The sequence below is a fragment of the Phycodurus eques genome, chromosome 1 (assembly GCF_024500275.1).
Source record: "Phycodurus eques isolate BA_2022a chromosome 1, UOR_Pequ_1.1, whole genome shotgun sequence".
Lineage (NCBI taxonomy): Eukaryota > Metazoa > Chordata > Actinopteri > Syngnathiformes > Syngnathidae > Phycodurus > Phycodurus eques.
Window position 1 is genome coordinate 2,612,515 of NC_084525.1, and position 15,105 is coordinate 2,627,619.

General features: G+C 41.7%; 1 protein-coding gene across 1 annotated transcript; it reads left to right on the forward strand.

The window, feature by feature from the left end:
* Positions 1-1,233: 1,233 nt before the first annotated feature.
* LOC133400112 (neuronal acetylcholine receptor subunit alpha-2-like) lies at positions 1,234-11,964 on the forward strand. The gene is made up of 6 exons (XM_061672379.1): positions 1,234-1,507; positions 4,673-4,824; positions 6,294-6,338; positions 6,410-6,519; positions 8,555-9,980; positions 10,940-11,964. The coding sequence occupies exons 1-6, from the start codon at positions 1,429-1,431 to the stop codon at positions 11,063-11,065; spliced, it is 1,938 nt and encodes a 645-aa protein (XP_061528363.1). The 5' UTR covers positions 1,234-1,428; the 3' UTR covers positions 11,066-11,964.
* The last annotated feature ends 3,141 nt before the right edge of the window (positions 11,965-15,105 follow it).

A 15,105-nucleotide genomic window follows, 5' to 3' on the forward strand; every position in this document is an offset into this window, starting at 1 on the left:
ATTGCATTGAAGGGAAGTGTCATATAATTAAGGTCATACAAATTTAACAATTATCTGCATTGCATGTGTGTGTGTGCATGTGACATATAATGCACATGTTCCACAGATTAAAACAGGGCTGAGGTGTCTAACATGTCTATGCCATTCTTCAAAAATAAAATACCCAAACAATCAAGAATTATAAGACACTAACATCCTCTTAACTCCGCTGTCGCGACCGACTGTTTGTTGTTATACAATGTTTGCCACTGCCCTCCCCAGCACTTTCAAACATATTTCATTGATTTACAAAAACAAACGAAAAACGTGAAAATGACTTTACGGGGTCTTTAAAAAAATAACCCGAGTGCCCATGAAGAAAATAGTATCTTAACTTTAAGTTAAGAGTTTAATTCATTCTGTCGCCAAGATCAACTCAATTTCTCCCATTCCTCCCACAAAAAACAGCCACAATTTCTTCATATAAATACAGAATAAAACATACAGAGAATACAGAGAAATAAAATGGTTTTATAGAGTGTAATTAAGCCAAAAATCCCACACACTGTAGTGCTCATGTTTTTGACATGTGCCTTTAAGGGGCATGGCCTAGTGAGTGACATCAGAAGCGCTGACTCACCAATAACTTTGTGAAAAAAGGACTTTATGCGCAGCATGGGAGACATTTACCCATAGAAAACCACAGCGGCATAAAAAAAATGGCAAAATTATCATTTTGTTTTAAGTGTTTTTATTGGTTATTAATCCAATTGTATGAAAATGACCCTTACACCAGGGGCGCAGCTAAGAATTTTTCAGTGGGCCGTCCCTAGCTCCGCCCCTGCCTATTACTCATGTGAAAAGTTGCTCGCCATAATTGTTTTGGATATGAAGCGCTATTTAACTCACCTGCATAAAGAATGCGAACCTTCTCGAAGGAAGCCGATTCGCCTTAAAAACAGTAAACCACTCCGTTGTTATCAAAGTTAACATTTAAATCTATACCTGTTAAGAATGCCTGCAGTTCGACCTGGGAGCATTACTTTATTTCCAATGGGGAAAATGTTTCAATATAGGATTCTCTGTTTTTCTCAGTGGTTCCACCGCACATTGTGAGAGAACTGTTGGAGGGCAAGAGAAAGAGAGAGAGGGGGGGGGGAGAGAGAGAGAGCTAGAGAGAAAAATGAGGGAGGAGGCTGAGAGATGAGAGTCACGGTGAGGGAGTCACGCATGTAGAGGAGCAAGGAGGTGAACTCGTGTGATGCGAGGATTCCACCAGAGCGAGGAGGGACCTGCTCACGTTGAATCCTCGGTCTCAACTCAAAGTGGACAGCGGAGTGGCAGGGGGGCACAGCAGATGGATGAGGGGGAGCAGCACCGGGCTGACATTGACTCATTCAACATTTGGCTCTTTCATAAGATCATCTGAAGCAAGACCACACTGTTTCTATGGCGACCTCCGGCTCGAGGAGCACCATGGGTGTAAACAACTGTTTCGGTTTACTTTTGCTTACTCTCGGCACCCGAGGTAATTTTCATTGATCAAATACTACTGTGCTATATGTTTCTATACTTTCTATACTAAACTTTCAGTCATGTCAAAATTGTTCTAAAGTCATTTTGAGCTGAAATGAAAAATGGTGTTGAATTCCATCATCGGCAAGCAGGTTGGGTGGAGGTTTTTACCTTTTATGTTTCCATAAATATCATATGAATGCATCGTGGTGAGATTATGGGCTGGGATTTTTTTGTTTTGTTATGGGTAATACTTGAATAAAAAACAAAAAACCTTTGTTTAATACACTCAACAATTGCTCAATCCATTTGGACAAGGTCAACAAACAAACAACCAACTCATAAAAATATGTGTAATTATCTGGAGTTTCCATTGGATGAGGATGAACACCTAGGCTGTTGCTTTGGTGACCTGCTAAAAAGTGTTGCCAGCGACGGAGCGCGAACACCGCTAATAGATATTTGCTGCTCATGCACGATTGGCCTCAGAGAGCACATTGATCAAAAGGGGACAGAATTGGGTCCGGTAGCTCCGGCTAACTAACCTGAAGCCGCCAGTTTGCCGTGCGCGTCGTCGGGCTGACTAAATGAATGTTACAGTATTGGAAGTGCAAAACTCCTTCTTTTGTATTACAGATCTAATATTAAAAACAAGGTACGGGTATTCGAACAATACAATCGGTTCTTCCTACGTGGTTCCATTCTTGGAGTAAAAATCTCATTTAGACACATTTCAGATGTTAGAAAATACTAACGGTGGCATTTTTTCTCTGTAATAAAATGATTTATTCACATTAAAAAACAACTATCCTTTATGAAACAACATAAACACAGGGTCAGTCACACTACAACTATCAACACCATGAAACCTTTGTTAGTTGTACAGGTAACTTTTTAAGTAACATTTCAACATTCTTAACTGATAAAATTATTTAAAAAAAAAAAAGAAAATTGTTAATCACTGCTCATTATTACATATAAATTATGTGTGTGATGTCAGTTGTAGCCGTGGCTCAAACGCACAGCTTTTGCGACTTCAGTAGACTCGAATTAAGAATTTCACTGCAGCTTTTTCTTAAACTATGAACTATTAACGAAGATTTATTTGCGCATAAATATCACACATTACATTTAGGAGAACTATTTCAGATATTCTTATGACTGCCTTTTGTTGTCCTTGATTTCAATTTTAGATTTCAGCCGCTTTTACATAAAGCGATGTCACAGCTCGTAGTGTGTAAAGCAAAGACAGTTACCACACTCAGTTACCACCGTACTTTTTATATTTGTGGCATATAAGTCTTTTTAATTCATATATAGACTGTAATTCTGACTTTACTACTTGGTCAGCATAAGTTAGGCTATAGCGCGTTCTTACTTCAGTGTTGCAACTACACCACACAAACTTGTTGATTGACATCATCTAGAAGGTAAATAATTGACATGCCCATAACACTTTCTCTCTCTTTTCATTTAAAGTTCGGAGAACATAAATACACTCTTTCAAGGTTGTCTCCATGAAATGAATTTGAATTCACCTCCTGTGAAAAGTCTCTGCAAGGCCAAGCAGCACCATGATCTGCACTGAAACATCCGCTTTTCCTGACACAATGTTACCTCGCTACCCGTTAAGCAGCTTTGACCGCGCTTCTATTTAATGTCAGATGTAGCGAGCTGATGATGATGATGATGATGATGATGATGAAGAGGACGCAAAGGCTATTGTGTTCCGAGCTCTTTTGCTGTCTGCTTACCGGCATACAAAAGCGACGCCAATACGTGGGCAGATATTGATCGTGGGCCTTTAAAATTTGAGGATGCCTGTTTGCAGGCAAGTAACGGACAGCGCATCAGCTTCGACTGAACGTGTAGGAGGACAACAGCAACATGTGTGTCGCTAGCAGGTGGATGGACTGCAAGCTTCGGCCGACATCCTAGTTGACACTGACTCAACGGCACCTCTGCCGGTTGGAGCCAAGTAATGCAGACAGTTTTCCCCCAACATTTGAAAACTGTTTCCAGGTCATGTCTGTGACATGCTTTCCTCAAAATACACCAAGGATCAAGAATTGCAGTGGACGTCACACACCCTGTTTCTTGCCTTGCTGAAATTGCTCATCTGGGCATTTAACAAAACCCAGTGCAGCTCTGCTTACCATTTTTGCTTTGACATGATAGCATAGCACAGCACCCGTGGGGGATGTCGGTGCCTCTGCACGATAGTGTTTCAGACAGTGAAGTTTGCCGGCTGCCTTTGGATCTTTGGCCAGCCTAGCTGATCATGTCATTGGTGGAGAAATAAGATCAGCTGGGGGTGGTTCCACTGTTGCGTAACAGTCCCTTGGCAGGCGGCAGGCCAACCGTCACCCTCATTTGCATTTACAACGTGATACAATGCACTGCAATGTAAAGTTAATCTAAAGCCGATCATGTAGTATTTGGACAATGGTGACCATTTTTGGACAGCACCCCAAGAACTCAATAATTTCACCTCCACTATTTCCAATTTCCAAAGAATTGGAAATCTGAACTAAACGAAGGTCAAACAGTCTCTTGAGAGGCCATTTCAGCGGCAAGGGTCCACTTTTGAAAGATAAATACAGCCTAGCGAGGTAAACAGATAGATGGAGTGATGGATGAATCTATCACATAAGACATACTATATCATGCGGCAGTACCAGAGGAGTAATTGAAGTCACTTATAAGAATCACTCCATCATGATGAATGACTCGAATGGAAGAAAGCCCCAACTAAAATCGCTGCGTCTACGGAGCGGCAATGCAGTGCGTCTCCAATTGTTCTGGGACCTCGCGGGGTCATCTTCTGGAAAATGTGAGTTGGTTCTAACGGGGGAAGGGGGAGTGAGGTGTTCCATTAGATGGGTTGCGAAGGGACACCGGTGCACAGGTTGGGAGCACTGTGCATGTGAGGCTGGGGTGACGAACGCACATTCATCCTGCCTTTTCCTTTTCCCCACTGTCTCGTGTAACCATGACGTCAGCTGGGTCTAGCAGAGGTCAGGTTCTGTTTTCAACGCGACAACCGTTTTCTCTTCATTGCATAAATTAAATCCAGTCCAGACAGGTAATGAATAGCGCATGTGATGTGATGTTCATTTTTCGCACACGAAAGAAGCAATTCAAAATGCAGTTTGTGATCTCTCGTAACCACCTCTAGTGTGTTGCTATGCTGGACCTCGGGCTCACGCTGAGGAGAAGCTGCTCCAGGATCTGTTTGTGCGTTACAACAAGCTCTCCAGGCCGGTGGAAAACTCATCAGACACAGTGCTGGTCCACTTTGGTCTTTCTATCGCTCAGCTTATAGATGTGGTAAGTGAACTCCTCACTACTACGCAGTAAAAAACAATGGGCTCTGTTTTTGTCGAAGGCAGATCTGCGGTGGAGTGCAAACACTGGCAGGTCTTTATTTTCTTGCAAACTCAAGGCTAGCTGTGCTTGTTTGCCAACTTGGCAGAGATCGATGTAAGACCAACCGGGCATACCGCCGGCATAACAAGGCTGCGTCCTTTGACACGCGCCCGGCGCATGTGACAATCTTGTGGCAGAAAACCGGTCTAACCTTGCACCTGCTGATACCACGTCGAACCTTTGGTGCAGCTCGTCTAACAAGATTTTGGTGAATTTGATCGGTGCACAAGCAGACAGACTCTGAGGTCCACAGACATGTGGTGAATGTCAGACGTATTCCATTCATACATATGTGAACAGCGGGCATCAAACCCTCTGAATCGTTGTAGAAATCAATTCATTGAATGCATTATTGTTATTATCATCATTATGACAGTACTGTCTATTTTTTTAAGTCATCCGCAACTATGTGTGGGGGCCCACGAGCGATCGTGGGTGGAGACGGATGCATATCAGACGTATTTAAGTCGCCAACAGTCACCAGCTTTCTGTATTTTATAAGGGTACCCACTCACATTGTCTGTTGCCATTGATTGCGCCACATTTAAAGGGAATGAGAGGAGCCACTGAGATTGGCGGCGAATGAAGTCGGATGTCCCCACTCCCACAACAATACAGACTGCCCTTTTCAAAACACGATGGCTTGCGCGCGCCTGCGAAATTACGAAAAGTAACTTGCCTTTGCACAGATTTACGCTGGTCACGGGTTTGTTTGTGTCCAATGGTTTTCAAATCTCTCGTAGTCGCACATCTGTGCAAAAACACTTCGATTCACAGCGTTTCTTTCCCATTCAATCAACGGTTTTTGACTGAGGTTATTGAGTAAACTTAAGGTTTTTGTCATGTTACTACAGAATAATGTCATGTGCAGGCCCTCAGGAGAATGAAATGCATACACATCAAGTATTCTTTTCCAAAAAAATCCATTCGAGGACTTCTGTTGACGCAGGGAAAACCTGACGTTTGGCACCTGGAACGTACATAGTTTCTTACAGGAAAGTTGTAGATTGCAAATGCAAAGCCTGCATGACCGTGAGGATTGTTTTTGACTCACAATTAGAGACAGCACTTCGGCCCACATGCCTGAGAGTGCGAGTCAGCTGTTGGCCAAGTTGTCTTCTCCTATAGAATGTGTCAGTGGCTGAGAGGAGCTTGGAAAACATTGCAGCGATGCAATGTTAAAATATTTTATTTTCACCATCTCAGCATTATTGTAAGGTGAGGGTGCCTCGGTTTCTTACTATATGTTCTGTATTACTCTGTAAAAGTATAAATCACCAGATACCGATGCTTTAAAGCAAATCTGTACAGGACTGATATAACAACCAGATTGTCTTCCAAGAATTTGCTTTCTGTTTCCACTAAACAAGGATGAGAAGAACCAGATGATGACCACGAACGTCTGGGTCAAGCAAGTATGTAAATGATGAGAGGCAAATGGAGCTGCAGCATTGATAAATACTCTATGATGAACTTTCTCCTTCAGGAATGGAACGATTACAAGCTGCGCTGGAACCCGGAGGAATACGAGAACGTCACCTCCATCCGTATTCCCTCGGAGATTATCTGGAGGCCCGACATCGTCCTTTACAACAAGTGAGGGTCTCCTCCAAAAGAATACTCTATAATGATGTTAGTATGAACCATTTGAATATATGTCCCACAAAGGAGTATTTGGACCTCAGGGGGGGTGGGGGACAAAAAAAGATTATGCAGTACTTTGAGAATAACTTGATTGGCACAACGGCAACATCAGTATGAGCATAGGTATAACGTTCATCTCGTCTTCTTTTTGATTTTATTTCTTTTCTTCTTCTTGGATTTCTTTTGTTCAGACAAAACATTTTCCTCAACAACAGAAATCTAAAAGAAAATAATAATAATAATAAGTAAAATCAGTCTGAGCATGTTGTGATTGTGTAAAGGTTTAACATGTCTGTTCGGAAGAAAGAACGACACGCACTCGAATCAACTCTTTTGGGGATTTGTTTGATCACCTACTGTAACCGACCTCCACTAACAACTTTTTCTTGTAATTGGGACATTTTTCAGTGTGACGCAAATACTGCTTGTTAATTTTCTTTACCAATAATTTTATTTTATTTTTTCTTATGTTTAGCAGTGCCGCAAATGTTAATGTGTAACGTTTTAGATGACAGAATAATTGTTAAAAAAAAAAAAAAAAAAATCTTCTTCCAAGATAAAATTTTATTTCACAAGTTTGCATGACTTCTACATTTACTAAAGGGGAGAAAAAAACAATGGCAGAAGGCTTAATCCTATGGTTTGCCTCACATCCTTATTTATTTTGATTTCTACCAGAACCCGTATTGGCGACAGACTTTTTGCATCTGCTAGCTGCTTCAAAATCCATTACTCCTCCATTTGTTCCCTTCACAACCTAACCTCATTATTACAAACTTTCGACACGACCGACAAAGTTCGCAACCGTCGTGACTTTCTAAATCAATTTATCGTGGCCATCCTTAGGTAGAATATAGTAAAACATTACTTTGACGCAGTCACACAACGTGATTCATGCACTACCGCTGCCATCCTTGAGGCAAACATAATCGCATCAGCAATAATGCGCGGAATTTGCTGAGTCAATTCCAACAGAAGGCGGTACTGGATGACAACGAGAAGATCCCGCCGCCGTGCCAACACTCTTTTCCTGTGCCAACGCCATAAAGTACTTTGGCTGTGAACAAGGTCATCCTTAATGGGAATGGCCATCAACAAACTTGTACATTGCACAAGGCAATACATTAGGTGGAAGAATTCGCAGATAAAATGTAATTAAATGTGTTTCGAAGCGCCTAAGATAAAAGGCATCCACTGTAAATGTTCTCATCAGTGAAGGGAATTCTAAATCACCAATAGAACAATGACATTTAGTAGACATGACAAGATATGAGCAAAACAATTACCAAATCGACTTGTCATTCAAAAGTAAGTATACTGTGCTGTCTTCTGATTAAACGGCCGATGGGCTTTGAAAACGAATAGGACAAGGCCAACTACACACGGGTTGCCGTAGTTGAAAAGCATATTCCACTGAGACTAACATCAAACCCAAACTAGAGCACGCTCGGCATGCTTTGGTTCAGATTTGTCGTCTGTCCTATGATGTCTCCTAACGGCTCGCTAACTCTGTGAACTGTTTGTGAGCCTTTCCTGAAATTATGATCCAAACTGACGCCCAAATTGTAACCCTGATCCTAACATTTAATTTAGTATGTAGGAAAGCTTTTGACCTCCTCCAAGAAGAGAGAACACATTCAATTCAAGGCTGTACACATGAGAGGATTAAGTGGATGGATTGCATGACATAACCGGGTCCTGGAAAGAGGTCACTTACTGTGCTGAGGTGTGGGTTAGGGTTTTAGGGAGTTAGGGTATTAGGGTTACGGTGGATGGATGTGACGTTCGTTGCCTTGAGGCAGAAGATGAAGAAGTGAAAGTAATTTAGGGGAGCATTTACTTCTTCTGCCGGACACTATACATAGATATAGGAAATGGTGAAAATGTGGAATTGAATCATTTCTCCCAGCACACCTGACGATCTCTGATGCGCATTATAGTAGTTGGGAATCACTTGTCTAATTGACGTACTGTTCCTCATCTGCAGTGCTGACGGTGACTTTGCCGTAACCCACCTAACTAAGGCGCATCTATTCCATGACGGACGGATAAAGTGGATGCCGCCAGCCATCTACAAGTCTTCATGCAGCATTGACGTCACCTTTTTCCCCTTTGACCAGCAAAGCTGCAAGATGAAGTTTGGCTCATGGACCTACGACCGAGCCAAGATTGACCTTATCAGCATGGCCAGCGACGTGGACCAGATGGACTACTGGGAGAGCGGCGAGTGGGTTATTATGAATGCAGTCGGCAAATACAACACCAAAAAGTACGAGTGCTGCACTGAGATCTATGCAGACATCACGTACTACTTCATCATCCGGAGGCTTCCGTTGTTTTACACCATTAATCTTATCATCCCCTGTCTGCTTATCTCCTGTTTGACTGTGCTGGTGTTTTATTTACCATCACAATGCGGAGAGAAGATCACCTTGTGTATTTCCGTTTTATTGTCCCTCACTGTCTTCCTGCTGTTGATCACAGAGATAATACCGTCCACATCGCTGGTGATTCCCCTCATTGGAGAATACCTGCTGTTTACCATGGTTTTCGTTACACTTTCAATTATAATTACAGTCTTCGTTTTGAACGTACACCACCGATCGCCTCAGACCCACGGAATGCCTCATTGGGTGCGAAGGGTGTTTTTAGACACGGTGCCCCGGGCCCTCTTCATGAAACGGCCCCCCGGCACGGCCAAGCAACACTGCAAGAAGTTGATTGAGATGATGCACCGGCCGACCATAATATCAGCCACGGGCAACTCCCAGACATTTTGGATGGGTTTAGAGACAGGGCTGACCCAAATAGGACAGGTCGAGAAGTGCCTCCCGAAGACTCCAGCCGACAGCCCAAACATCCGCGTCTGCTCCCCTTCTCCATCCTCCTCACCTCGCAAGGAACTCAACCGGCAAGATCCCCCAGTTAAGGCCAACATTTTCTACCAATCACCCACTAAACAATATTCAGGTCTCCAACGAGGGCACGACTCCTCAACCTTGTCTTCTTCTCAACTTTCCTTACCTCCAACTTTGCCTCTCCGACCCCTTCGCAACCTCTCCAAGGAAGGCGCAAATAAACTGTCCTCAAATGGCCGCTCGCTCAGCGATGAACAACTGTGTGTCCTGCAAAGGGAGCTACCTCTGAGAGCTGCTCAACGGTGTCACTCGGGCAGCTTCCAGTATTGCTGCCTGCACAACGAAGGGCCGGAGAAATGGACTGGGACCGAAGACCAAACTAAACAACAAGACCCTGCAAACTGCCTCACAGAAAACCTCAAAGCGGATTCCGCTAAAGATCCAAGAGGCCAACAAGAGTCTGGGATTCACCGCATTTCCCCATCTATGCAACGAGCCATTGAGGGAGTTCAATACATAGCCGATCATCTCAGGGCAGAGGACGACGACTTCTCAGTGAGTTGATGGAAATGTTGCCCCTGTTTAAAAACAATAAATAGGATTTGTTGTGCTCTTTAGAAAGTATCTCTAAAAGGCCTCTCTGAGGCTCTCTTTGTATTGTCACCATGCAGTTACAAGGTGAAAGCTGTAAATGGGGTCAATACAAGAAGTACAGTGGGGCCTTGAGATACATTTTTAACTCACGTCCTGCCAAGCAGCAGTTTTGCAGGTATAAACAATTCTTTAAAAAAAAAAAGGCTTCAAGCTGTTTAATGCCACTCCCAATTGAAGTTTACTGTCAAACTAATGAATTACACGTGTATTTAAAATATCCACAGAGCTTTGCCTTAGGACAGTCTGCTTAGCTTAATGAGAACAAACAATTCAAAAAGTCTTGGTGTTACAGCCCTTTAAGCAACAGATATTTGAACACAAATACAGTAAGTATAACTATTTTCCTGATTTAAAAAAAACAGTTTTTGGGGGTGAGGCTGGAATGGATTAATGGCAGAAAGAAAAGAAAAAGCTGGAAATCTAAATGTGACCACAAGACAGAACAACTAAAGATTTTGAACAGAAATTCCAGACAAGCAAGTGTGTTTTAAGCCTTTTAAGTTTAATTCTAAGCAATTTACAGTTGAAGTATCTAGGATGTTTCAATTCCTCATCTTTGAGGGCATCCCGTAAAACCGCCTTTTCATTTTAAGGGAAGCTTGTGATGAGCATAATGCAGGAAAACTGGAGCCTATCCCAGCGGACTTTGGGTGAGAGGCAATGTACACCCTGTCACGGCGGAGGTGTATCAGTGAAACAACTGGAGCTCAGTAAAGTAATTTGACCTTGAATTTGTCATAAGAGCCCTCATGAGAGGAAAAAAAAAAAAAACTTTCCCTCGTGATGAATCACTCAAGGGTGAAAAGTGACAGCTGACTTGGAACTTGGTGTCTAAGAATAAAATTTCTCCTGTCCGCTAGGTGAAGGAGGACTGGAAGTACGTGGCCATGGTCATTGACAGGATATTCCTCTGGATGTTTGTACTGGTGTGTATACTGGGATCAGTAGGACTCTTTCTTCCTCCCTGGCTGGCCGGAATGATCTGAAATCTGCTTGCCCAAGCAAAGAGAAGATGCTTATTCAACCTCTTTTTGTATTTTGATCAAAGGAGCTTTAAGTGTTTTTGTCCTAGCGTAACATAAAGGTTACGAACGAGGTGGGACGTCTATCATCGATTCCTGGGAGCACATCAATACTTCGCGGGGCAGTGAAAACATCCCTTTGTACTTCTCCATTTTGACATTGAGCTTTGCATCTCAAACTACCGCCTCTGTAAGTAGAATGTCGCTCAGTGGGGTGCGGACGTCGTCCCAGGGCGAACAATCCCGATTCGGATCACCGTCAGAGACGCGCAAATTCCTTCCGTCGGCCATCGTCGTTAAGATTCATTCATTATTTGCTGACAAATCAAGCTAAATATTGAAATCTCTGGCAATTAATGGTGTGTATAATGCTCAGTTAATAGGCAAGGCCAGGCGCATTTATTTATATAGCGCATTTCATACACAAGGGCACACTCACAATGTGCTTTGCAAAATGAAAAGCATTTAGAAATGAAAAGCAAAAACACATTTAATAATAATCAATGACATTCCGAATTCTGGTCCATTGTGTGGAATTGATTGTTAATTAATCACGTCTTGAAGCAATTGAGGCAAAATCGAGTGCAGTATTTGGCTTCAACCAGCAGAGGTGCTGCATCGTTCTGCTGTCAACAAACGGCATCACCGGCATCGTTCAGAACATTCGGACAGCTGCTTTGCATCACATTAAAAGGATTTCAAATGTATATTCATTCATTCATTCATTTTCCCAATAGACGAAATGGATTCTAATACCCATTCCTACTTGCAATGGTAACAGAAAGCCGACTAAAACAAACCTGATTCTGCAGCGTTACCAAAATCAGCATTTTTCTTTTTTTTTGGGAGGGGGGAAAAAATACAAATGGTCAAAATAAATAAAATACTAAATAAAGCGATCTACTGTGCCCCCAGAATTGAAATGTTTTGGTTTTTAAAAATGCAGCGCTCCCACTAAAAAGTCATCCATATTTCTTTTTACCCTGATCGATCAAAAATGTATCGCACGTGTGTGATATAAATGGCGCTCTGTATGTGCGTGTGTGTGTGTGTGTGTGTCATGCAGGTCCGCGCTGTAAGCAGTTGACTGAACACGTCTGTTAGATTTGTTTCGATCGTTCGATCATTTGACCTATCTCAGACCTTGCGGTAAATAACAAGGGATGTTGCAGTAGTCCACTGTAGATATGATTAAATAAAAATATGGATGATTTTTTTGTTTTTTTTCTTCTCACGTCCCACTTGTGATAATTGCAATATTACTGTACAACGTTGAAGCAGTTTGCCTTTCACTCTGAACTTACACGGGGATAAGGACATTGCATGAATGGATGTGTGAAGAAGAGAGATTTAAAGTTGATCTAATTGTTTAAATTAGCGAACATGAGCGATCCAGTCAGAGCAAAACTCATTTACGTGGCGCATAATAATGAGATATCCGACTGTCTCGAAGGTCAGACGGAAAAGACCACCTGGAGTATCTTGAAAGAAGGACATTTTGGGCATTTCCAACCCAAATGATCAATCACGATTTAATAGAAAAACTGATGAAATGGGACCTTCAAATGCTTTAGTTATGTTATTAGATAAATATTGATTCAGAGCTGCTGCATATGATGTACGTGGCGCTGTTATAGTAATAATAATCTATAATTGCGACACAATATTTGTGGTTTTAAGAGGTGAGCTAAGTCGGATAAATCCCTACTGAAGGCCCAAGTATCAAATGCAAGGCCTGCTACCGATATTCAGCGAAAGCCTTTCAAATGATACTGGTTATGCGAGCGCCGCATGCGCTACACACACTGATCTGCACGCTAATTGACCAACATAAGGAGGCGCACATGCACTTGATTATTAGACTGCGCTCAACCAGCGGCCACCGCCTTGCTCAGCCCCGAGTGGTCATGATCATGAAATCCAGACTTGCGGCGGCGCAGAGTAATGACAAACTCAAAATGATGCAGATTTCCCTTCTTACCTTTACACAAGTTGACCGGGTCAAATGGGAAACATTAATTAAAAACATCACTAGTACACGCCATCGCTGAAGCTATTGCATTATGCATAAGTCAAAAGGCCACCTGCTATTATCTGTGACAAAGCTGATGAATTTTAGGAAGCTCTTAATTGAAAAGCTCCACAATGCTAACGATAAGATCGCAATCAGTTAATTTCTCCCTGATCCCAGTTTGTGGACTATTTGATTTTTTTTCTTCTTTTGTCTAAAGCGATATCATTTAAAACCTGAACTTATTTGTATTAAACACGGCGTTAATTAGGCACAGTTTAATTGTGACATACTATGGGATTTCTGGAGTTTTATTCATGTGACATTCAACCAAATATACAGTTACCTAATTACAAAAGCTTGTTGATCCCAATTCAACTATTGCTTTTAATTTACATACACGCTAATCTGCATAACAACATTCATTATGATAAAATAGATGAGGGATCTGGATTAGTCCACTAACGGTAGATGCAAAAATTAAAAAGTATGATCAGATGAGTTGTCATAAAACAAATACATTATATGACATATTCCCCATTCCCATATTCCTGGTGAAATCTATTGCGCCAGTCTGGAAAGATAAGTGAATATGACGAGACATGCGAGTGATGGAAACTTAAAAAAAAAAAAAAAACAGCACCACGGTGCAACCTTGCAGAACCATTAGCACAGCAGCAGACTTTCAGGTTTGTGGCTTTCCATCACAACAAGTCTCGCTTGTCAGTTAAATGTCACCAAGTGCCTTTTCTTTTCTACAATTTTTGAAGGATGGGATTGTTGAATAGGTTATTGATGCATGACAGATGCTGATATTTCTCTTCCAATATTTAACAATGGTGGTTTTAAGTGGAGGCGACAGCACTGCCGCGACCCTTGTGAGGATAAGCGACTCAGAAAATGGATGGACGGTTTTATGTGGGGGAAAAAAACAATAGTGGACTTAAATGGACAGTACTCGCTCTTACTTTAATAAAATAAAAAGGAAAAAAAAAAGAAAATCATTCGCATTCCCCTTTCAATCGCATGATTATAAACCACACAAAAAGAAATCATAAAAGTTCACAACTTGAAAAAAATATATATTAAATTAATTTAACAGGGGCAAGTTTATATAATTTAAAATAATATTGCATATTTTTGTTCGGATATCCAATAGATAACATATTACAATATGATGTGCATTAAAATAATGAATACAATATTAAAGGACACCTTTGTCACTGTCTGGACACAAATGAATTGTGGTTGTCCTCCATAGAACGAATCCACTGGTGTTTTAACTCAGTTCATTTTATGGACTTGGGTTACCCTGAGTCACTCACTAAAGTGATACGCTTCACTTGTGTCAGTGAGATTCTGTTCAGGTCAATAAATTTGTGCATAAATGCAGCAGAACTTTATCTCATGAACAGTCTCAGGGCGAAAGAGACTTCCAAAAACACACGTTTTTAAGAAACAGCTTGGATTCTGTATCAGTCAGCAAAGGAAAAGGGATGAAAAATGGGAGGCAAAAAGGAAAACTAAGAAAAAAAACGATCAGGGTTGGCGCTTATGTGAATCAATGGCATGAGAATGCCCGCTGGAATGTGACGAAAAGGTGCAAAGAACTGGCAGAATGAGACGAGAGGTTACCTCCGTGAGGTATTCGGGAGTGACAAGACGCAGGTGTGGGAAAGCACAGTCAGGGGCAGGTGAACACGAGACAGGAGGAGGGGGGAGGAGACACACACACACAATTATAGTACAAATTAGTAAGGAGCAGTGCAAAATCCCCTGCTGGTTTTGACTGACCTGCTCACATATTCATATATTGGAGATGGACCAAATTATCGGATTAAAAGGTAATCCTGCATTTATAACACTATACTACTAGAATGTTTATTTTTTATTTTTTACTAAAGCAAACCTTGAAATTACTGATAAAGTCTCACGAGGTTTTGTCTTTTTCTTTTTACTGCCACCACACACATCAGCATGCTGCTCTTGAAAG

What these genes read in the sequence shown, in the direction of transcription:
- LOC133400112 (XM_061672379.1), top strand. Translation starts at nt 1,429, where the DNA reads ATGGCGACCTCCGGCTCGAGGAGCACCATGGGTGTAAACAACTGTTTC. An exon ending in TCGCTCAGCTTATAGATGTG is followed by an intron (nt 4,825 to 6,293) that starts GTAAGTGAACTC and finishes CCACTAAACAAG; the next exon opens with GATGAGAAGAACCAGATGAT. An exon ending in CGAACGTCTGGGTCAAGCAA is followed by an intron (nt 6,339 to 6,409) that starts GTATGTAAATGA and finishes TTTCTCCTTCAG; the next exon opens with GAATGGAACGATTACAAGCT.